Source organism: Alexandromys fortis, unplaced genomic scaffold (genome assembly GCF_014885135.2).
Source record: "Alexandromys fortis isolate MF-2015 unplaced genomic scaffold, M_Fortis_MF-2015_v1.1 scaffold_1, whole genome shotgun sequence".
Classification (NCBI taxonomy): domain Eukaryota; kingdom Metazoa; phylum Chordata; class Mammalia; order Rodentia; family Cricetidae; genus Alexandromys; species Alexandromys fortis.
The window spans coordinates 41,206,067-41,230,593 of NW_026067927.1; the positions used below are offsets into that span (position 1 = coordinate 41,206,067).

Genomic DNA, 24,527 nt, shown 5'->3' on the forward strand with positions numbered 1-24,527 from the left:
AACTTTAAACTGTCATCACGTACCAGTGACAACCACTCGGTGAGGCAGAGGAAGTACCTAGCTTTCAGTGGTGATTTAAACTACCTCGTGGTATATGTCTGTGCACACTTAAGTGTTCAGATGGTTGTTAGGTGTATGATTTAAAACTGTGTTATTTAACTCACTAATCAAATGAAAAGCTTCCTGGTAAATGTATAGTTTTTTTTCTTAAAACTAGTGTCACCTGGCAGTGGTGGAGCACATCTTTAATCCCAGCATTCAAAGCAGAGGCAGGCAGATTTCTGTGAGTTCAAGGCCAGCCTGGTCTATAGAGCAAGTTTCAGGACAGTCAGAGCTACATAGTGAGTGAGACTCTGTCTCTAAAACAGACAAAACAAAACATAGTGTCAGAATTCAGCGCTGTTACTACGGACTTATAACTCAGTCCCACTTACCAACTGTGAACACTCTGGCAGGCTCCTCTCCGGGCCATCCCCTAGTTCCTGTGTTGTTCTTCCCACCTCTGGTGGAGTTTAGGAATCACCTCATGGGTCAGTCACTCACCTGGAAGCCCACTCCAAACAGCTTGAAGCCAAAGGCCAGGCTACCCAGCCACTGGTAAAATCAGAAGATTCCTCATGTGGGGGAGGGCTGAGCCAAGGTATCACAGCCTTGGAGATGTGCTTATGGTGGAGCCTCGCCTCCAAGACCCGTGTCCTCCCAACTTGGTCATAGTCTGAGATGGTGCTGAACTGGACCCAGGTGTGAGTGAGGGTCGGCGTTCCCTCTGAACTCTCTTGGGGTTTGGTTGAATCAAAGTTGAACCTCTAGACACGTTACTACCAAGGATGTTCGCTTTGGGTGTCCTCCTGCTTCTGATCCCATGTTTATTAAATGAATGAGTACAAAGATATATGAACTGACTGTCTTATTCATTTTCCCTGGGGCTGGCACACTGCTTGTGAGTACTATGGGATGGCTGTAAGGGCTGCCCCACGACGTCATTCTGCCTCCCTTGGCTCTGAAGGTCAGCAGAGCAAGGCTTCCTGTTAAGAACATTCCCATCTGAGTTGTGAATGACACTGGGAAAGCTTGAAGCAATGCTGCCTCGAGTCACCTTGCTGATCTGATGGGGTGAGTTGATTTAATTATTGCTTGTACCTTGGGTCACAGCCTGGGTATTCCAGAGAAGATGGCAGAATACAAGTCAAGGGCAGAGAAAGCCATCAGCAAGATCATTCTGCATGGATGTATACACAAAGTAGGACCCAGGCTCAAAGGTGCCTGCCAGGCTCCTTTAAGGGGCTGGGGGAAACATGTCATGAGGTGGGCATTCTCAACCAATGATTCTGACCGATAACTTAAAACCCAGGCAGATTAGTCATACCAGAGAAACCTTGTCTCTTAGAAGTGGGAGACCAGTCCAGGGTGGCCTGTGTGTGTGTGACTTCTGAACCAAGTGGTTTCAGACTTCAGGGCTGTAGAACATAGCCGGGCAAAGGAATTCTGCTTGCCTTGCTGGGGCATGAGCCGTGCCAACACGTCATTTCCCATCTCTGGATGAGTGACAACTTAAGGCGTTTGGGAACCAGAAGCTGCTGCTGCGCTAGGGATGTCTGCTGCAAGGGCCTCCGCAGGTCTGCACTCTTGGCCAGGCTGTTCTGCAAATGTCTTTGCTGTTTCCAGGCAGGTCAGGCACACACTGTCTTGTCAGCCTTAGTTCCTCATGTGCAGGCAAGGCTGAAGAGCCAGCTGTCCCAAGGTGGGAAAACTGACCACACTTTTGTGAACTGCCCACTGCAGGCTTACCATGCAGTACTACAAGGAGAGGCAAGGTCCGCTCATATTTCCTCCTGCTACTGCTACCTCCCACCATCCCTGTGAGAATCAATTTCCCAGGGTCCAGTCTACTCCCACTGTGGCCCTAGGTACAACCCAAGGGACAACTCCGAGTGGACCCTGAGCACTGAATTGGCTGGGCACTGTCCTGTAGTCACCTATGTTTATATGGTACAGGAAAGGATTAAGAAAAAAAAAACAAAAAACGGGTTCACCTGAAACTTTCCTTAAATAGATGAAACCGTCCTTAAACAGAACTCTTGATGACTAAAGTCCACACCAAGACACTTTTCCTCAGAGTCTGTGCTAACATCATTTCTCCCTTTAGGCACCATATCCTGACCCACCAGAATTACTATTAAAAGGAAACAATACAACTCAGACCACCCACAGCACCGGTGTCCCCACCACTGGAAGAGCCCAAGGCAGACAAAGGCCCCATTCCCCGAGCCCAGTGTTCTTTCTAGGCACTGTAACTGGAACACAAAGGATCATGTGTACCTCAGTGGGACATAGGAATCCTGGAGTATTTGTGGCACGCTTTTGTTTTAGCCACCCCAAGGACCACCACCAGAGAGGTACTGGGGTAGACTAGGAACCAAGGGAGAGCTCAGGCTTAAGGCCCTAGTGGCTCCTGCTGCCTCAACCCCATCCATCTCTGCTCCAGAACTTTTGCTCAGGCTACAAGGCTTGGTAATAGGAATGTCCCTAATCAAAACAGGTGTTTACAAACCAGAGAACCACCTGTGGGCCTGGCAGGTCAATCAACAGGGCAGAGCCACAGAAGCCTTTAAAGCACTCTTCATAAGAATGCCCAGTTGCAGATGGCCAACTGTAGCTGGAGACACAGAACAGAGAGGCAGTCCTGAGTTGTCAAATACTAAAGCACCAAGGGCACCTGTGTGCTCATTCCTGATGAACCCCAGAACTGTACTTGTGGCCCATGGAGACACTAGCTGACGGCCTCATGGGACAGCAACAGGAGGCTCTTTATTTAATAAAGTCCCAAGTGCTCAGGAATACAGACTGGCTTTTGGAAGGGCAGAAAGGGAAGAAATAATACCAGGAGGCCTATGAGGTGAGTGAACCGTGACCGGCGTGACCACTGTTGAGGATGTTCTCTGAGCATCCCATAAGGCCTTGAGGTAACAGGCAAGCAGGTCGTTCTCCCCAGCATGCTGTGCACCCGTGGAACCAGCCATGCTGCTGGAGAAGTTGAGGGTCTTTTGCCCACGGGAGGCATTGACCTGAGAGGGCTCAAGTGGTAACAGCCCCACTGGGCTTAAGTGGGCTCCCTCCTCACCCACCAACAGAGCCGACATGACACCCAGTGGCAATACTGGAAGAACGAGGCAGACACGTTTGCGGGGTGGCTGAGGCACGAGCCTGAGAAAATAGGCTTACATTATACAAGATTCGCGGTGAGGAGCGCAGCACCGTAGTCAGGAGGGATCTCGGAGGGTTAGGCCCTGCGGACTCTGAGCCATATCAAAAGCCGGTCTAGAAAGGTTACAGCCCGAGACAGCCAGCTATCACTGGAAAAGGAGGAGATGGTTAAGCTGTTCTCAAACCTGTTCTTACCCTCAGTCCAGGGTCAGCCATTGTGCTCATGGCAAAGCATGACCAATGAGACCCTTGCAGAATGTCCCTCCGGGTAAGTACACCATGGCCGCCGCTAGCTCCCCTCCCAGGTCTGTCCTGCCAATCCACAATGCCGGAGGACTTGCTGCCAATCCCAGGCCTGCCTGAGGTGTTTCCTGTGTCGTCCGGTCAGACCACAGAAGACCTCCCCCATCTCCAAGGGAAAACAGATACAGGTTACTGTGAAGACACCTAGGATCAGGCAGGAAAACAGCTGACTAGACAACCCCAAGCTCACCCTAGAATTTGGGCCTCAGAAGCTCCACTTTTCCACTGTCTCTAAGTGATGTCTTTTCCCTTCCCATTGGTCTTGGACCAGAGCAGAAAGGGCAAGGAACCCCTTTTTCAGCAGGATCCAGTACTTGGGCGGCAGCTTTGACGCTGCCAACAAAAGCTCTATACGCACTTAGTCATTCTGGGGGCAGGGCAGCAGAATCCCCTGACGTTGGCAGAAATGGGAGAGGAGGGGACGGGGGCTGTCCAATGGTTGGGAGTCTGGCTGGCACTGAGGTGTGGGTGGGACTGCCAGACACCAGGCATCATCTAGAGTCCTACACAAGGGAGAACTGTCCTCTCTGAAGAGATTTGTTCCGTAAGCTCGCTCCCAGTAAGGCAGCACCCACCCAGCCTGTACCTCCTCCCCCGCCTTCTCCCACCCAGAGGCTCTGTTTAAAACTGTGCTGTTCTGTGAACACTGGTGAGCAGCCCTATGAGATCCGGTCCTCCGGGCCAAGTGCCTCCTTACCTGGCCAATTCCGTTTGCATAGAACACTGGTCATCCATGAGCTCGTCAAGGCCATGCAGACTGGCTGACAAAGAGATGCGACTCCGTTAGAAATGAGGCAGGGCTGCTGGCGTGGTACAGGGAAGCACCTAAGGACTCCCACACACATGAGCCAGTCCCTCAAAAAGGGAGCCAGGGAAGAGACTGTACAGATTGCCCAGAAGGGTCCTTTTTCCTCCCACAACAAACATGATAGAAACAGGGTTATACTGTGCCAGTCACCAACAACAGAACACTTCAAATCTGGATAAAAGAGACCCCATCCATGACCTCAGTGCAGGGCGGGGGGTCAATATCCTGCTATCTGACTAACCAGCTCATCCATGCCTCAACAGCTACCAACGGGAGCTGTCACCATCCATTTGAAAAGCATTATAGCAATATTTTCATATTTTTTAATTGAAAATACAGATTAGTACATACCAAGCACTTGCCCTGAGTGGCTCATGGTATTAACTCATATAATCCAGCAGGAATATTATCATCCCCATCTTTTCTTTATATTTATTTATTTATTTTATTATGTATACAATATTCTGTCTGTGTGTATGTCTGCAGGCCAGAAGAGGGCACCAGACCTCATTACAGATGGTTGTGAGCCACCATGTGGTTGCCGGGAATTGAACTCAGGAACTTTGGAAGAGCAGGCAATGCTCTTAATCACTGAGCCATCTCTCCAGCCCCCTATCATCCCCATCTTATAGAAGTAGAAACAGATCTATTGTCTCAGTCCCAGTTGATAGTTAGTGGTCGGTCAGAGGCCAGTTTTATACACAACCAATCTGGGCTCTCCTGCTCCTACCAACATAGGCCTGAAAACTGGCTTTGCTTCTTTAAAAGGAAATGTTTGTGTGTGTGTTGGGGATGGGAGCGTGTGCACCCTGTAGAGAGCTGAGGGAGAGTTGTGTCGAGTTCTTTCCTTCCACCTTTCTGTGGCCTCTAGTTGGGCCATCTTGGTAGCCCTTTTGCTTAGCTTTCCCTTCGCCAGGGCTCTGAAGAAGCCACTCCAGAGACTTGCCGGCAAAGATAATGTGACCTGACCCCATTCCGATGCATGAGGTTATATACCAAAGATACCAGAAACATGGGAGCTATAAATCTAAAATCAGGCTACATTATCAGATATTCACTTGTGCTAAAAGGTACAAAATAACCTCCGCAAACCTGTGTTCCAGTTGTGGGGAACACTCTGCATGAACTGTTTCATTTGGTTCACTAGCGAAGGAATGTCAGTGTGGAGATGAGACTACAGACTGTGTGGCTCCGGGTCACACAAGAAGCAGATAACCCAGGGAGCTGAGACATAAAGGGCTTTGCCAGCTATGCAGCCAGGCTGCATGCTATGATCCAGGATCTACAGGCCCCATGCCTACTGTTCCTGACTCTTATCCTCCAGGTTGTCCAGTGTGGAATGATTTTATAGCAGGCACCCTCCCTCACTGGTGAGTCCTGAAGCCCTAACCCCTCTGTACCTTACAACTGGCTACATCTAGAAGCAGGACTTTAAAGTGAAGGCAAGCCACTACCATGGCCCTAATCCATTCTCACTGGTAACCTCATAAGACACTCCAGGGATGGGCAGACAGAGAGGACGTCCAGTGAGAAGGGTCCATCAGTAAGCCAAGAACAGCAACCTCAAAAGAAACCCACCCTGCTGACATCTTGATCTCGAGATTCGTGCTTCCGGCACTAAGGGAATATATTTTTCTTTACTTGTCCCACACAGTCTGTAGTATTTTGTTTTGATGTCCCTTGCAAGCTAAAAATTAAATCACAGCACTTGGGAAGCAGAGGCAGGCAGATCTCTGTGAGTTCGAGGTCAGCCGGGTCTACAGAGTGAGTTCCAGGCCAGGCTCCAAAAACTACAGAGAAACCTGTCTTGAGAAAAACAAAATCAAATCCATTTTATATTTAAATTACTATCTACTGATTTTGCTCAGTAAGTGGACGCAGTAAGTCAAAAAACTGTTTAATATTTTTAATTATATGATTGTAAATTATACAATTTCTACCATTTAGTATTTTGTATAAAACCATTTTACAATACACAAGATTTTCAAATGCAACAAGAAGTATCAAAAACTACATGTATGTGCCAAGTTTACAGGCTACGGTGAAGCTTTGTCTTAAAAATACCTTCAGGAGAATAAACATCCAACCATTTCTCTCAGCTTTAAAAAATATGATTAGAAATATACAATTTAATAAAATATCAAGACAACGATTGATCAAATACTGATTCATCAGTTACACTTTAAAACTTCACTTAATCACCTGCACACGAGCGTACAATAGTCTTCAAATGATGAATGCAAAACTGTGGTTCTCTAATCTGACGGACACATCCATCCACAGTGAGTTCTACTGGGTCATAAGGAGGTAATTTCTTATACAGGATGGGCAAGTCTTTTAAAAAACAAACACATCTGTAGTATTATTTCCACCCAGTGGCATGGGAAACACTCAGATTTAAGGAGAAATGCAAGAGCGGTCGCTGACCTCACTAGGACATGTCCGTGGAGGAGAAATCTTAAAGAAAATAGATTTTTAAGGTTTCTGACTAACTGCTTTCTAAACTCCGGTAAGAACTTTCAGAAAATATATGCAGAAAGCAGCTGTTACTTCTAGGACACACACCAAATAACAGCGATTCAAGGTAACGGAGGCCTAAGCGTTCCAGGCACAAAGTTACCCAGATAGCTGGAAAGGTCTGTTAGACCCGAAAACGCTCCAAGAGCCTCATGAGAACACTTGAGAAAGCCTCTATGACCTGTCGGGGCCCAAGCCAAGAGGTAGAAGCCACCCGTGGGGGAGAGGCGGGAGGGCATGGGGCAGGACAATGGGTAGGGGCTACGTTTGGGGGATCAAGTTAAAGCTGTAAAGTTCTGAGGAAGAGCATCATGTGGCCATGTTTGACCAATACGGCTACCACTGTTCAGGGCCCATCCTTCCTGCCTCTTGGCAACAGAGTTCTAGCTGGGCCTCGTAACTGTATTCATCTATCTGTAAGTCCTGAAGCCCGGCTTTGCAGAGATTCCTCCCTGGAACTCTGGAGGCTCTGAGTTCCCCTTCACCTATATGCACACTTCCCAGTTCTAATTCTGCTGGAGAAGGACTTGATGACTTTCAAAGCCATCTGAAGCTAAGGGGCCCCTCCACCCAACAGCCACTGATTTATGCTCTGCAGCAACAGGGTCTTCTGCCCACTAATTTAAAGCAGGAAGGATTTTCCATTAGTCAGACCCAGACCTCCTGGGTCCTAGATGCCACCAGTCGGTGCTGGTGACTGTCCATCCCTAGAATTATCACCACAGCATCTGAACGAAGTAGGTTTACCAACTCACGTTTCCTAAGCAACCAGCAAGAGAGGAAATTTTAGCAAAAGCCATGCCACAGCGGTAGCAATAGGAGCTGAAAACAAAGGGGCAATTTCTAAAAAGCACTGTGGTTATTATCACGGACGCCCAAGTGGTTTTATTCCCAGACTCAATCATCATGAGTCACGGTGGGTGGGCCCTGTTCATCCATTCTGATACACAGGGCAAATCCAGCTTGGTTCACAAGGAAGTAAGGTCTGGAGTACTTGGCCTGGCTTGCTCAGGGGAGGGAGAACCACCCTGCGAGGTTGCTATTTTAGACTCAGGTGCAGTTTGATTGAGCATTACAAGTAAACGAAACGTCCTCCTACCTAGACCTTAACTGCCTTTCTCTGGTGTTTAAAAGCTGACTGGGGAGGGGCTCTTCGTGTGGATTCTACATTGATATCCCTAGGCCCCCAACTCAACGTCAGCCAGTGCCAGAGGATAGAAACACTGAAACGGGGGACCCTATGTCTTTCCCTTTCTTTCTTTTCTTTCTTCTCTTTCTTTCTTCTTTCTTTTTTCTTTCTTTCTTTCTTTCTTTCTTTCTTCTTTCTTTCTTTCTTTCTTTCTTTCTTTCTTTCTTTCTTTCTTTCTTTCTTTCTTTCTTTCTTTCTTTCTTTCTTTCTTTCTTTAATTTACCAGACTTTAACTTATTCATTCCATCTACAAGACGGGTAACTGTTCAAGTGGGGTCGCCTGCTCGCCTGACATTCGTCTGTCTTAGGAAGGCATTGGCTCTCAATGGCTTTCAATACTGCATTTCTCCAGTCTCCAAACTGGGAAGAGTCAATAAAAACCATTCCTCTGCTGTGGAGGTAACCAGGACAACTCTAAAGCATTCTCTAACGATTGGCTCTGTCTTTTTCTTTTGGGCAACAGATAAATTCTGGCTTTTGCAATTGCTTCATGGCACAGGTGCTGTTGACTTCCAGCAGGGGTGAAGAGAGAAGGCACGCTACAGTTTCTAGTCGTATTCCCTAACCAAAGGCAACAGTGAGTTCTCTTACACAAACAGCCTAACTCCAGAAGCAAGCAATTGCCGCTAAAATCAAACTGTGAATGACACAAATAACAAAACTCCACAGCAGCACAGAGAAAAGACTCTACAGAGGGTGAACAATTGTGTCTTTAAAGCCACCAAACACCAGCACTGCTGGTTGGTTCTAAATACTGGAGGAAACACAATTCTGACGTGTGACTGAGCGATCTAACGCCCAGCCCTGAAGTCTTCATCCTAAAGGACACAAGGAAGGACTTACATAACCTTTCAACCGAGAAAAGGTCCAAACACTCTATCAACATTCTTTAGCATGTTTTGGTAACCACAGCAACATGTAAGTGTTTAAATGTAGTTTTCACAGATTGTTATTAAAGCACTCTTTGGTGAAAGACAAGCAGCTTGGGTACTTCACACAGTGAACATCACGACAGGTTTAACAGGAGCAAAGTGAAACATTGTACCAAATCCTGTCTTAGACGGAGGGTACCACTGGAGAGATGCTAGTCTTCTTTCATCTTTAATCGCAAGACTGCGATCACAGGCTGAACAAAAAATAAATACCCAAGAGACCTTCATCAGATCCTTCTGAAGGCCAGCAGCAAACACGATTGCCATCACAGGAACACACATGTACCACGCTCACCAGACAGCTCTCTGGTGGCTGAGGGCCGGGGATTGACACCTGAGACTAAACTTTCGATAGCAGCTTTCATCCAACTTGAGATTACAAAGTGGGAGTCGGGCCGTCAAATGTTCAGCCACGCCCTTAGTCAGTGTGTGGCTGAGAGGCCGGTGATATTTTCTTCATTGAATGAACTTCTTATGTGGAGAGAAACTAAGGCCTTTGCAGTGTCTGTTTTGTTTTCAGAGCGATTGGCTAAATCCTGTTGGGGTTTTCTGTTCCTAGTCTTCCCTGGAGTCTGGTCAGCGATTTTTTAACGCAAGACTGTCTTAGTCCTTGAAACGGCTGGACTGAGGAGAAAAAAGAAAAAGATTTACCATGAAGATTTTCAAGTGTCCCAGAGGGAGTTTCCGAAGACAAGGGCAGCAACACGAGACAAGCAGGGACATGCGGAGAAGCGCATACGTGGTGTGGTTCATCTGACACCACCAACCATGAAGACAGACACGAGAGGAAGGCAGGGCAGAGGAAAGTTCAAATTTCATTTTAAAAAAAAAGGCAATAGAAACAAACAAAATAAACAAACACAAGCAGGCGCAGGCAGCAGAGCAAGGCAAGGTACCATAACGCCAGCACGGGCATTGGTCGCAAAGCGTTCCTCCTCTCCCTCCAAGGAGCCAGGCTGTGGGGGAAGAGGGAAGAACGGAAAGAGAGAGAGAGGGGGGTTACTGGGTGGTTCCAAGGCCAGAATGTGGTCACAGGAAAAGCTCCAGCGCCTCAAGCAGTTTCTAGTTTTGGCAGCCCCACCTTCTCAGAGTGCTTGGCCTGTCTGTAAGGAGATCTGGACTCACCAGAAATCAACCTGACTCACCCTTCCTCTCTTCCTTCCTCCCACAATGTTATGTTTCAAACCCACTGGCAATTTTCAGAGAAAAAGGAGGAGCGAGAAAAAGAAAAGACAAAGTCACCCATAAAACTGCTTCTGATTGGGGGGTGACCCTCACTTGGCTAACAGAAGACACATCTGAATTTGGTGTGTAGTTTTTACAGACATGAGCTAAGAGTACTGAGTACAAAGACAACTGGCAGGTCCAATCAAACGGAAATATAACTAGAATTCCAAATGCCAGCACTTAAAAATAGAGAGACAACATCCCGGGACTCCTGGAGATGATGGTGGATGAAGGATGAAATCCCAGAGCAATGGAATAGGACCCAGGGGCCTAGACCGTGAGAGTCGTGATGCAAAGACAGGAAAGATGGCCATGGATTTCACAGCAAGGACTTGAAAAGTCCATCTCAGGTGAGATGGTCACAGACACACTGATTTACGGTTTGGATGAGTAATGAAGGACCCCAAGCACCACACCACACCACGTAACAGATGACAAGGTACAAGTTACCCCGAGCCACAGGCGTTAGGACGGTTTGGTGGCAGAAGAGTGATGGTTCCCAAAGATGCAACCTGAAAGGTCACTTGGACAAGACAGACTTAGGAAAATGGGGTGAAATAATGAAAAAGGAAGTGCAGCGATGGGGCGATGTCGTCCACCTGGAGGTGGAAACACAGAAAGGCAGCATGGTAATGGATTTACACTCCTGAGAGGAGGTAGGGGGTGTAAAGTGTGGAGACTACAAACTTCCTTCTGAACCTGACAAATGAGCAGGAGCCATGCAGGGCACCAGCGCAGGAACCAAACCTCTCTATCCCACACAGTCTGCATGCTCCACGCCGTCTGGACGTGGTTTCGGTCCAGATGGACACACAACATGAGGGTAAACTTACACCGATGTAAGTGATGAGGATGAAGACTTCCCATGAAAGGACAAGACTGTAAAAGAGGCGCGCGAGGAGAATGCAGAGTCTGGCCCAGGTTAACTTCAGAGCTACCCATTTCAAAGTGAAGCGGCACCACCTCCAGCAGATGGCGCCCAAGCTCCTGCTGTCTACCTATGGGCGGGGAAACAGCGACCCTGTGGTCTTGTCCCTCATCAGAGGCTGGGTCTCAGGACAGCTTAAAAATTACACGTGCGCCTCTGGTTTATAACAAACATCCAGAGACAGTGGAAAACTTTCTCAACAAAGCCTAGCATAAATGAAAGGAGTAACAACTGAGGAGACAGAAGAGGAAGCAGCCACGACAGGTCTTGGAGAGAGAGCTGTGGCCAGAGATTGCTCTGCCATGACTCACTGAGCTGGACCTGACAGACATGAAGGGGCTTCCTCCAAGACGGGCGCAGCACCCTGGAAGAGTTCTGGGGCAACGCCCTCAGCTTCCCCATGTCATGCCAGAGACCGCACTTGCAACATGAGGAATTCCTCTGGACAGCCAGTAACACAGAAGCCTCCGTTCTCATCACAGAAACTCCACCTTCCTATCTTCATGTCCGCCCCAGAAGCTGGGGCCAAGAGAGTAAACTGGAGACAAACGGGCCCTCCAGAGCAGGACTCTTTTCTCACCTTTTTAGACTGCTTTTCCCCGAAGCAGATCTGGTGGTTCGTTTAGTAATGCCTGCACTGCCAGAAAGGTTAGGTTCAGGGGTTTTACAGCTCTGAACACTGGGCTGAAGAATTACTCTGAAAACAGTTGGAAAAAGGTAAGATTACAGTCACTAAAACAACTTTTAAATAGTTGACAGAGAAAGACAATTTTGCACTTTGATATAATTATTTGTTTTGCAAATTGAAGAATTTTGTGCAATCAACATTTTCCACTTACACACACACAAAAAAAAACCCCTGAAGCACATTATTACACCAAGCATCTCGTTTCTCTTTGAAGGTTATTCGAAGATAACCAGAATACTTTGCTTCTGAAAATGGATGACCTGGCATTTTATGTAATTCACAAACCAGAGAAATCTATTAGTCAAACCTATCAAAACATTCTCAGATTTCAGTCACAAAGTCATAAATCCCGTATTTCAAAATGTCTAAATATAAACGTAGCAAAACAGCTACATAATATTCACTGATCAGAGCAGAAAGCAGATATAATAAACAACAAATAATTTTATATGCGTTATATATAAATAACGTTCAAACAAAATTTGTTTTGTCTGTATCGTAACGATGTACTAAATGTTCAGTTAATCAATCACTTAAATGCTGTGAAACTTGTCTTAGTTAAAACCTAAAAGCCTTTCTATGACAGAAGACTGCTCAGGAGGAAAAAAAAAATCACAAAACAGAACAGGTCACACACAAAGCATGCTCCCCATAAGTGATTCTTATTAAACGGTCAGAGGAGAAAATAGCAGAAAACACCAAAAGATGTTGGCAGGCCAGTCTGCTTCAGAACTACATGCACATTTATCTCCATCAGCGTTTGCTAGAGGAAGGAGAAAACACTGACTTTAAAGTTTCCTCCTTAGCCGGGCAGTGGTGGAGATGCCTTTAATCACAGCTTAGGAGGCAGAGGCAGGTGGATCTCAGTGAGTTAGAGGCCAGTCTGGTCTACAAAGCGAGTTCCAGGACAGCCAGGGCTACACAGAGAAACCGTGTCTGGGGGTAGAGTGGGCTCCCTCCTTTTACGTCAAACTACAGTTGGGAGAGCCAATAACAATCTGCAAGAGACCAGCTCCAGGGAGTAAAAATAAGTCCTTTCAGCTCTGGAGGAGTCTGCTTCACAAGCCTGTCATGGCCAGGATGATTGATAACAACTGGTCCTCCTAATGAAGCACACGTTCCGAAGTTCTGATGATGGTGGACTGCTCACAGTAACGGCACCCAAACGCCTCACTGCTTGGCTCACAATAGAGTGAGAACAAGCGGAGCCTGTCAACCCACTGTTGTTCCGAAAGCCCTGCAACTTCACAGGCAATGGAGGCCCTGGCTGAATCTGCCCGTGTCACACAACTGACCTGAAATACTCTAAGTAGAAACAGTAGGTGCACGCACAAATGTGACTCAGGAAGGAACCATCATGAGCCCAGATACCCAAAACAGGATTTAGTGAAAGTTCTTTTTAAGGAATGACGTAACAATTGAGGATGCACATCATAATCCCGCATATTTATTGGGCACGAGGACTCACTTCAGTATGTGTATAACAGTAAGATGGAGGAGCTGACTCAGCCCGGCCTCATCCATCACCCCTAGCGATGGAAACCTTCAAGGCCCCTCGCCTTAAGAAATTCTGTCAGTTGTCAACCAGTTACCCATACTGGGCTATACAGAATAGTGATACTACTTCTCCCATCCAACTGCTAAAATTTCTTTCTGCTAATACAAATCGAGAAGGAAATATTTATTTATTTCTCTTAAGGATATGAATCTAGAATTTGCATAAAGGCAACCAAATCCACCAGGTTTGGTTTGATTTTTCCAGGTTTCTGGGCAGTGTGTATAGTTGATTCTCCTCTATGGCTTCTTGACAAAAGAGAAAGATGAGACTGGATTTTTCTGAAATGTCACTCCTCTATTTCAAATCATTTGAGGTCAAAAGCGAGGGTAACTACCGTACTGTAAGATCATTAGCACAAAAAAAAAAAAAAAAAAAAAAAAAACCAAAAAACCAGTGCACCACCTGCTCAGGAAATATGCTCCTGGTTTCTTAAAACTGAAACTGAAAGTTTAACTGCTATACAACATGAAGAACTACAACCCCCCCCCATCCCACCCGCATCCCCCAAAAAGGCTGGGCACTGGTGGTGCACCCCTTTAGTCCCAGCACTTGGGAGGCAGAGGCAGGTGGATCTCAGTGAGTTCAAGGCCAGCCTGGTCTACAGAGCAAGCTCCAGGACTACCCAGAGAAACTCTGTCTCAAAAAACAAAAAGCAAACAAAGAATTGCAACTCAGTCAATAATTATTTCTTAGGCTGACTGAAAATAAATTTTTAGAGCATTAATTTTTCTATAAAACAGTATAAATGAATGTGAAAGTGATATTAGCAGTTACTAATTTCTGTGGAATTTTGACGCTCAGAAGGAAATTCAGTATGTATTAACCACACCAGAGAAGCCTCAGGTTATCTGACCCGAGTGAGCAGTGAGCACATCAGTACAGTGGGAAGCTCCAGAACCACGCTGACATATTACCAGCGAGAGGCTAACGTGAACTCAGACAGGGCAAGGAAAGCCAAACTCAGGTGTTTCCCTCTGCCACCTGCTCTCCTCACCTGGCTTTTCCCAAGCAATATGCAGAATATACATTTTTCTCCCCTTTTTCCCAATAAAATTTGCATTGGTCTTCCTCAACTTGTGCCCAAACCATAGACCAGTGCCCTCTCTGTGGTGTCTATGGAGCCTCAGCTGCTCCAGATCTCAGACAGTGACCATGTGAGAGACACAGCAAAGTTTAAAAAATAAAAACAAAAAGCAAATGATGAGCCATACCAAAGTTTATAATATAACAAACAAACAAACAAAAAACCAAAACCAAATGCTTGACCAGTGTGTTCTCTGAGCCTCCAAACGCCTGGCCGGCTTTCTAAGGGACCACTGACTGCCACAGAGTTTTTTTGTATGATGCCCCACAAAACCCTCCAACCTTCTCTAGCAACACCGCCCCCCATGCATGCACTAGACATAGAACACTAAATGCTTTCTGGATTAGGTTCCACACAACCAGCTAATGGAGTCTTAACGGTTGCTAGGCAAGGCTCTCTTACCAGCTCACAGCAACAGACCATCACCCACAAATGAAGCCTCTTTGGAAGAAAGTGACCAGGAACTAGTGGCTACAAAGATCACACAGATGGCTATGAAGATCAGCTACGGAAAGGCTTTTGCTTTTGTAAGTTCAAATCAGTAGGCAGGCTAAATGGAATGCCCTGCTTAGGTCCTGAAGTGTGGTGATTTGAAAAAGACGGACCTCACAGACCTAACTGTCTGGCAGAGAACGCCGAGGAGGAAATCCCCAGCAGAAGCAAACACTTAAGTTGAAGACATTTGAGCCTGAAGACAAATATTATTAGCAGCAACTCCACCCACTCAGAACATCCTGGCCACTTGGAATGGTCTGAGAGGAACTATAAAAGGCAACACCGCTCTTCAGTTGACAGAAGAGGCAAAAAAAAAAATTTTTTTTTTAATTCTATAGAAACCTGAGTGTGAATGTAAGACTATAAATTCACCTAAGATATTCAAGAAAATGCCATAAATAAAAATGTGTTCAGTAGGTTTTCTTTAATCTTCAAGAATTGGCTCTGATTAATTTTTTATTTTTCTCAGTCATATGAAAACACTCAACAGAACCACAAAGGACCAGGGTTGGTTGCAATGCACTTTTACTTTGGAAGAGATCCTAGAAAGGAATTCCAAATGCTTTGGTAATTTCTAAGTCCAATCTGGGACAAGAAGAGTCATTTTTCGAATGAACAGAAGAAAGGTTACGGAAAACAGACAGATTTGGGGTGTTGTTGCTGTGGGACAAAGTCTCCCTCTGTGGGTCTCAACTGTAGTGCTCCACATGGGTGTTTTTTGCAACACTCTGCTGAAAAGAAGATGACAGATCTCAAGAGACTACAAACCTGGGTACATAATCTAATAAAGACAGTCTAGCTACGCTTGAGAAAGGAAGAAGGCAGAGTCTAGAGACGGTAAGGTGGAAACCTGAGCAGGAAGGAGACAGCCAGCTCTGTCTCCTAGTCTCACTCAACACAGAGGAGGATGCAACATGACCGTGTGTGCTCTACCACCAAAGACAGGGGACCTGAAGAGAGATGCTCCATGGGCAGAAATCACGCTACAGTCCTCGCTAGCCCTCCATGCTACAAACCCAATCTTTGCTAAAATAAGAATGGAGATAAAACCCTTCTGACTGGAGACACACTCAAGGTACAGAACACGAGAGGAGTATGCAGACCCTGGTAGAAAGGAGATCACACAAATCAGGCCAACTACCCAAACATTTCTACAGGAAAGAGAACTATTCCAAAGTCCACTTATATAAATAACTAGCACAACTTTCAAAAGTGGGTGTCATTTTTCAACATTCTTGGCTTCAAAGGATCATTGAGGCCCCGCCCCACCCCCTGCTGCTACCACCATGCAATTCATGGAAAAGATTCAGAAAGAGACCCCTGGAAAATAAGCAAACCAAAACAGCCAGGAGAGCCAGAAGGAGAAACACATGCACCTTGAAAACCACGCTGGACAACAGGGGAAGGCAGGAGAGAAACGGGAACAAGAAACTTACACAGCAAACTATCTGTCAAAGGGTCCGGATGGCTACTGTGTTCTGAAGCCATCAAGACAGAACAGCAGGGTGGGAAGGATGTAGTCACACACAATCCACCAGATGGCAACACTACACAGTGCAGAGGTCAGCACAGCTAGGGGACATCTGGAAAGGGCGAAGGGGAAAGAACAGATGTTCACATTGGGAAGCCAAAACAAATCCTGAAATAAAACACAGAGCTGCCTGTGGCTTTGAGATACCCTAAAAGTCCCAAAGCAGCAACTGTGATGGCAAAGGGGTGGGAAAGGAGGGTGGTGGTGGTGATGGTCCAATTTCTGTTGAGACAAAAATGCTGACTTTAGTTTAGCACACAGGAACAAATGGTTAGACTCCATGTCTGGCTGGATAACCACCCCACCATCCTGACTTAACAACACATATTTGACCATAGTCAAATACACAGTATGCTCATACAAAACTCTACACCTGAGCACCGGGAGAAAAGGAGGCAGAAACAACCCACAGCCGGCTGACAAGATCAGGAGGCGTGGCTATGAACAGGGAACTGAGTTTTAGTTGGAAGTCCAGGTGATCTGCAGTCTTGACAGCAGGGATTACAGAAGCAGACCTGACCAGAAACCATCAACTTCACTACTGTGGCCACGATATGCGTGGTTCCTTGTTTTCTTTACACAACCTGAGGTGATTTGAAAAAGACGGACCTCACAGCCTTGGGAGTTTAAGTGCTTAGTCTGCAGTTGGTTAGATGGTTTGGGTAGCTGTAGGAGGTGTGGCCTTGATGGGGGAAACTATGTTATTGGGAGTGGGCTTTGAGGTTTCAAAGCCTCTTGCTATTTATTCCCAGGTGGCCTGCCACCATGCATGCTGTGGCTTCCCTGTGATACTGATGGACTCCAACCCCCTGGAACAAAAACCCCAAACACACATTTCCTTCTCTAAGCTGCCTCAGTTATGGTGTGTATCATAGCAATGGAAAAGTGACTAATACACACCCAAAATTTAATATTAATTTTCCTTTTTCCTAATTTTCCCTTCTTTCTTAAGACAAAGTGTCCTATTGCCCAGGCTGGCCTTGACTTTACTCTGTAGCTGAGTGTGACCTTGAACTTCTGATCTTCCTACCGCTACCTTCAAGTGCTAACGTGCTAGGATTACAAGTGTGCACCACATACCCAGTTTCTTGTGTGTGTGCTGTAGGTATTCACATGTGAGCACACGCCTGTGTGGATGTATGTGGAAGACAGAGGTCAATGCCAGGGTCTTTCTCAATTGTTCTCCACCTTATTTTCACTTACAGTACTGACTACAATGTTATCTCAGTGGGTAGCGGCATGCAAGCGGGGTGTCTGCACTAGAGATCTTCATTTGTTCCTCTGGTAAAACTCAAAGCTTAAGAGTACTTTTCTTTGTTGAAATGTTCACTTGTCTTTTTTGCACTGTTGGATTTAAGTGGTTTTTCTAAAGTGATTGTATGCTTCTGAAACCTTATGACCACGTAGGACGTAACTGCAACCCCGCCTCCGTGCGGATCTAACACAGATCTCTTTCCTGGAGATCTAACACAGAAAGTTAGTGGCATACCGAGTGACGGGCCATCTGGTGGTCAATACTGTCAACCTGACGGGATATAGATTATCCATCCAAGAGGCAAGACGTTATCTAAGATTAACTGAGATGGAACCCTCCTCAAGTGGTGCCATCCCCAGAAGGAGAAAGTTGGCTGAGCACACACAAGCATCAAATGACATGTGACCAGGTCTCCTGCCCTGACTTTTCCACCACGATGAATTACACTGTGAGTTGAGCCTAAATAATACCATTATTTTAATTAAAATTTTCCATTATTTTAAACACAGCTACAGTAAAAGCTTGGGCATCTACCATTCTTTTGTTCTTTTCAATCCCAGTGGGGGAAGGGTATAACTAAACAAATGCCGGCAGAGAAGGCCAGTCTTTTCACCCAGACTTTCCTAAATCCCTCTCTCCTTTCTTCCTTCCCTCTCCTCCTTTTCCAGCAGTGAAGAGGATTAAATCCCAGCCCCCTGCAAGCACCCTCCCACTGAGCTCATCCCGACCCTTCTGGTGGCTTTCATTCATTGAGAACAGCATCCGTCTAGCCCAGTCTCATACCCTGCTGAGTGGAGGGACACCTGGCATCTTCTGCCAGTTCCAAAGGTCTTTAAATTTTAGTCTCCATACACCCAAAGCTATGAAGTACATAATCTCAGCGTCCCTAAGAAAGAGATCTAAAGAGTGGAGAAGGTAACATTTCCTGAAAGTTCTATTTAACAAGAACAGTTTTTTTTTTTTAAAGGATTTATCTTTTTATTTGTGTGTGTGTGTGCGCACCTGCAGAGAGGAGAGGCTCCCTGGAGCTGGAGTTACAGGTGATTGTGTGCTGCTTGATCAGGGTGCTGGGAGGCAAACCTGGGGCCTCGGCAAGAGCAGCAAGTACTCTCAAGCAACTGAGCCATCTCTCTAGCTGATAACAAGAACCTTTGACCAAGCAGAATTTGTATCCCCTACCTTCTGACCTGGCTTCTGAATAAGGAATAAAACAATCTATTAAAAATTAAACTGGCAATGGACAGTCTTAGCACAAAAGGTGTGTGTAACCTACAGAAGCATTCGCTTCCTAGGCTTTGCAATTCAAAGGGTATCGTGCCCCACCCACCTACCAGGCCAGGAGTAAGGGGCAGGAAAGGAGGCTTGCTAGAAATAAGAATCCTAGGGCTGGAGAGATGGCTCAGAGGTAAGAGCACTGGCTGAGTCCAATTCCCAGCAACCACATGGTGGCTCACAACCATCTGTAATGAGATCTGGCGCACTCTCTGGAAAAGTATATATATAATAAATAAATTAATTAAAAAAAAAAAGAAATAAGAATCCCACCCCAAAAGTTCCAACTAGAAGTTGCATTAATAAGGTAAGCTCCCACATGACTCAAAAGCTCAGCTGTGTGTGTGGAGAGCTGCAAGGAGGCTACATAGTTTGAGTTCCTGTATTTGTACACAAATTTATTCCCTGTAGTTGGAGCCAAATTAACACGGTGCTTAAGAAGTCCACGTGGGGATAGACACCCACTATAAAACTTCTTATTGTACTAAATCTCTGTCGACAATTTGAAACTAATTTTCCAGACCAAAAAAAAAAAAATTATAAGAACATAATTTGGGGATGAGCATGATTTTAAGACGTCACATGACAACTGACTCCATCCTACTGTGTGCAGACTGAGGACTGACATGTAGTCATCTTAATAACTATGGCCAACTCTGTTATCCTGGTCTTGACATCTGCGGTTCCTCTCTTGAGGGTGTCACAGCGGACTGTCTCTGGACAAAAGCTTTGCTGATATCGTTTTCTTACCTATCATGGCTCCTAAGGCTTACAATTGCACCCAGAGATGAGCGCTTCCCAGGTGAGCACCTATAGATTTTAAATCACACGTGTGATCACTGCATCACAGGTGTACAGCTAGGGAGAAAAGAAGGCAGGAAAAACATCCACTAGGAACCTACATAACATAAACGAGGATGAGCACAGTGAAGGAAAACCACTCACGTGAGGGGGACAGTGTTGGCTTTGGACTGTCTCCGACTTTTCAGGGCCCGAAGCTTGTCTCCTTGTGTTACTCCACTGATTTCATCATCATCACTATACTGTGTGGATTAAAGCAACAGCAACAGAGAAGGAAAACACTGAGTTCTTAACTTAGGTTCCTACTGAGGCAAAGTGGCTACTTATCCAGACACACACAGGCATGCACACACACACACACACAGCATGTATTCATTTATGCACACATGTACACACACAGAAACATGCAAGCTCATAACAAACACACTCAGAGGCATGGGTGAACACTCAGAGAGGCGTGTGTGTTCATGCGCACATGCAAACACACATACTTTAAGTTTCTTCTGAATGCTACAAGAGTTTTCAAAAATCAAACTATCAGCCATATATTTCAAGACAATCAAAGCTGACTTTTGGAGTCACTGGACCCAAAGCCCTCATATGTAAAATAGTAAAGATACATAATAGGCTTTTGGTACTAGAACTTGTAACAGTTTGGATATTCATTCATTACCCTTAACCTAGTACTGCTGCCTGTTGAAACTGCAGCTCTTTGAAAGTTCTCCATTTGAACCTCTAAAGTGGCTAAGAGGATGGGACGCTGGGGCGGGGGAGTGACCAGATCCATCTGAAGATGGCTCCCTACAGCTCATTTCCATCTGTGTTTAGGAAGTAAGACACTCTACGAGCACACAACTTTCTTTCCAGTCAAACACTTCTAGAGAGGGTTGTATCTTAACACAACTGTGTGGTGGCAGCCCTCCGAGAGGTCACTTATTATCTTTACCTATGGTTTTCTCCATGCCCTACAAGGATCTCAACAGCATTTACAGCAATAACAACAGCGTGACCGGGACGGTTCCATTACCGGCTCTGGCTCTTGATTGTCTTGATTCTCAAGCCCACTTATCGAAATGTCGTCAATATCCGAGAGTTGTTTGGAGAAGGCTGCTCTGAGGGGTCCATTCTCCTGCCCTCTCAACTTCTGGCGGTAATAGTCGCCTTCCAGCCAGAGGCTTGACTGTTTCCTAGGGTGTTTAGACAACAAGAAAATACAGCTTTCCAATTAAGGACGCCCTCCCATCCCCCGCCCCTACTCACACTCCTATTACAGGAGACAAGCTTCCAGGGTACTTACATGACCAGAAATTGCTGCTGGGGCCCAATCACAGAACCCGGTCTACAGATTCTGAGCCAGGCAATGCTTTCGGCTGCCGTCATCCTATAATGCTTCATGAGGTAGCAGCCTATCAGAGTACCTGTTCGGCCAAGGCCAGCTAGAAAAACAAACAATCCATGAAACCTGGTTGCACATCCTCCAGAATTTTTGGAACAGGAAGAAGAAGAAAAAAAAAAGCAAAAATATTAAAGCCTTCCCAGGGTTTTGCCTCCCTCCACAGAGGTTCTCTGAGTCAGTCTTAAGAGGTCTGTAAAAAGGGCAGTACCAGGTTTCATCCTCAAGACCTAAGTGGGATGCAGCCTAGGAACAGAGACTGGATCCTTCTAAAATCCCCAGAGGATTTGATGTGAAGCCAAAGACTGAGGCTCGTTTTCTGAACAGGGATTCTTAAATGTGGTGTTGGAGAGGAGACCTAATGGTAAAGAACACTTGTAGCACAAATAATAAAAACCCAGAGACTGATACTGGGGTGCAAGTTGGAGATCAGAAAAGCAAACTATCGTTGAGCTCTTACCTCTGTGAAATCTTCAGACTGAAAAGGGTGAGTTCCTGTCTCCTCCGCCTTATATTCCTCTCTGGTGCTGGGATTAGAGGTGTACCACCACTGCCCAGCCTCTGTGGCTAACTACTGTGGCTCCTGGGATTAAAGGTGTGTGCCACTACTGCCTGGCCTATATGGCTGACTGGTGTGGCTAGCTTTGCACTCTGATCTTCAGATGAGCTTTATTTATTAAAACACAAATAAAATATCACTATACTTCCCCTTTTTGTCTAAAATAAAAAAAAGAAAAGAAAGTTATTTGTACTACAAGCACTCAGTGCTCTCACAGAAGACCCAGGTTCAGTTCCCAGCACCCACTACCAGGTGGCTTATAACTGCCTGTAACTCCATTTCTAGGAGATCAGACACTCTCTGGCTCAAAAACCACATACATGCACACAAATAAAAATAAACTTTTAAGAAGTGTTTTCTGCCCAAGCCTTACATTCGCTATCAAATCCAACAGTATCACTTTCTCGGCCTCCGTAACTGTTCACGCTCTGCTTTAGCTGAGGGGTGCTTGGACATGGTAGACAAGCACTCCGCCCTAAATATACCCTCAACTCTTTTCCTTTTCTTTCCCCCATTTTGTGTGTCTCTCTGTATGTGGTGTGCATGTGAGTGTGTACGTATGGTTGCATTTCAGGGGGCACATGCATGAGGAAGCCCTAAGTAGAAGTCTAAGAGTCTTCCTTCATTGCTCCCCACCTTACTAAGGCAGGCTTTCTAAATTGAACCTGACAGATCTCACCCAAATGGCTGGTTTGGCTAGCTAGTGTGGAAATCCTGTCTCTTCCATCGCATTAACTACCGGTGAGCTACATGACCACCCAGCGTTTGTGTGTCGAGGAGTTCTGAACTCCAGTCTCAGGTTGGTGTGGCAGAACGTTAGATGCTGAGTCACCTCCTGGCCTTCTCTCCTCCTACAGAGCCCATCATGATTAACTCCTTTGGTCTGTGTCAACTTGGAAGGAATTTCTGGTTAAAAACCAGCATTTCAATTGGTGCCATTTTTAGCAAGCATACTGCTTTCCATAATGTGGGCAGCACTCTTCCAAACCATTCAAAGTCTGAACAGAACAAAAAGACTAGCTTTCTTTCCACCCAAAAGCAGGTCTGTCTTCACGCCTCCAGGCAGGCAGCTCATAGTACAGATGACGGATGGACTCACCGACTCCACAATTTCTTTTAATAACCCATGCTATATATAAACACGCTATTGCTTTCACTCTCTAGAGGACCCTCCCTGATCCCCACGATTTAGAAATGGGGTCCCATGAAGCAAATACATGAAACTGTGGCAGAGGCTTTGGAACTGGAATTATATGGGAGAGAACAGAAGCAGCTATTAGGAAAACCACCCCAGATTAGAGCAAGCGGCGAACAGTTTCTGTCTCTTACAACCCACAGGGTGACAGCGGCTGTGGGCTTTTTATACACGGCTTTTATTATGTTGAGACACTTTCCTTCTGGGCCTACTTTGTTCTCTGTGGTTTTATCACAAAAGGGAGGGGCTGAATTCCATCAAATGCCATTCCCATATTAGCAGAGCTGATGATGTGGGTTTTGGAATTCACTGTTGCTGTGGAGATGCACATCGGCTTTTCTATGTTGCACTACTTCTGTGACTCCAGGACAAACACTTTATTAGCGTGCATAATATTTTACTGTATCATATTATCTCCTGTACCCCAGACTGGCCTCAGACTCACAATGTGGCTGAGGATAATCTTGAATTCTGATCCTCAACGCTAGGACTGCAGTGCGTACCACAGCACTTGTTCAGGATGCTTACAATGTTGACAGTACCTTACGGCTTCTTTGTTTGTGCTTGGGAGCAAGGCAATCCGAGCCTCATACAACAACTTGTGGTCTTCGTTCTCCTAAATTTTGAGTAAGTCTCTGAGAATCGGTGTTATTCACGGGGATAAGCACGGTCCAGTGTTTTTCCTTCACCTGGAAACTTCGCTTCATTTCAACCTTCTCTGCGTTGTAGACTTTAAACCCACCGTCTATGTCTCACGGAAACTCTGTCTTGGTAGGCTTTGTGTTTCCAGGAATTTTCCATTTTATCTCCATTACCTAATTTTCTGTTCTGCAACTGCTCATAGTAATCTTTATCACTCTCAACCTCAGACCCTTGAGATATGGTGTCTCCGTGATCCCAGAGCTTGCTGGTTTCACCTAGGCTGACAGGCTGCTATGCCCAGCGATCTTCCTGTGTGCCCCAAGCCCCATGCAGAGATTATAGGTACATTCAGCCTTGCCTAACTTGTACACATGGATCCAAGTTCAGGTCCTCTTGGCATTTCTATAGACTCTCCGTTAGTGTCCCCACCGTCACTTCTTGATTTAATAATCTGAGCCTTTTCTCCTTTCTCTTCATCAATATAACTAAAGGTTTGTGATTTTTATTAGACTTTGTGCAGAACCAATCCTGGATTTTTGTACTGGTTTCCAATCTTTTTAATGCTACAATATTTATATTACAATAGTGACAATACTTAAAAGCTATTACTAGTCTTTAACTGTCCGCGTGCATATTTACCTCTATCAGAAATACCTGCTGGGGTCTTTCCACTCCACCCAACAGAGCACAGGTCAAGTTGTAACAGTTCCCCCAGCATGTGACCATCTAAGGGTGATTTAATTTCTCCTTATTTTTGAGGGAGTTCTGAAGATGTATAGGACTCTCGGTTGTAGGGTTTTTCCTTCAGCAATTGGATTATTAACAATTCACTGCCTCTGGTCTCCACGGCTTCTAACGGGAGATCTCGTTAGCAGAATTTCCTCTAGTGCTTCTTCCAGTGTCTGACTTTAGACAGTATCATTATAATGTATCTTCACGCGAGTTT

The 24,527-nt window shown here is 45.7% G+C and overlaps 1 protein-coding gene across 12 annotated transcripts in view; it reads right to left on the reverse strand.

Moving 5' to 3' along the window:
• Positions 1-2,785: 2,785 nt before the first annotated feature.
• Cdc14b (cell division cycle 14B) overlaps positions 2,786-24,527 on the reverse strand; it is a 77,081-nt gene continuing 55,339 nt past the window's right edge. For 5 of the 12 annotated variants that reach the window (XM_050144542.1, XM_050144538.1, XM_050144545.1 and 2 more), the window contains 5 exons: positions 21,090-21,228; positions 20,820-20,979; positions 19,937-20,034; positions 11,689-11,805; positions 6,207-9,577 (listed from right to left, as the gene is read on the reverse strand). In XM_050144542.1, coding sequence (XP_050000499.1) covers positions 9,541-9,577; positions 11,689-11,805; positions 19,937-20,034; positions 20,820-20,979; positions 21,090-21,228 — 551 coding nt within the window. In that variant the 3' untranslated portion in view covers positions 6,207-9,540. Of the gene's footprint in view, positions 3,614-4,204; positions 4,265-6,206; positions 9,578-11,688; positions 11,806-16,369; positions 16,517-19,936; positions 20,035-20,819; positions 20,980-21,089; positions 21,229-24,527 lie in introns of those variants that run through there. The other 7 variants (XM_050144540.1, XM_050144546.1, XM_050144550.1 and 4 more) reach the window with 5 other exon arrangements.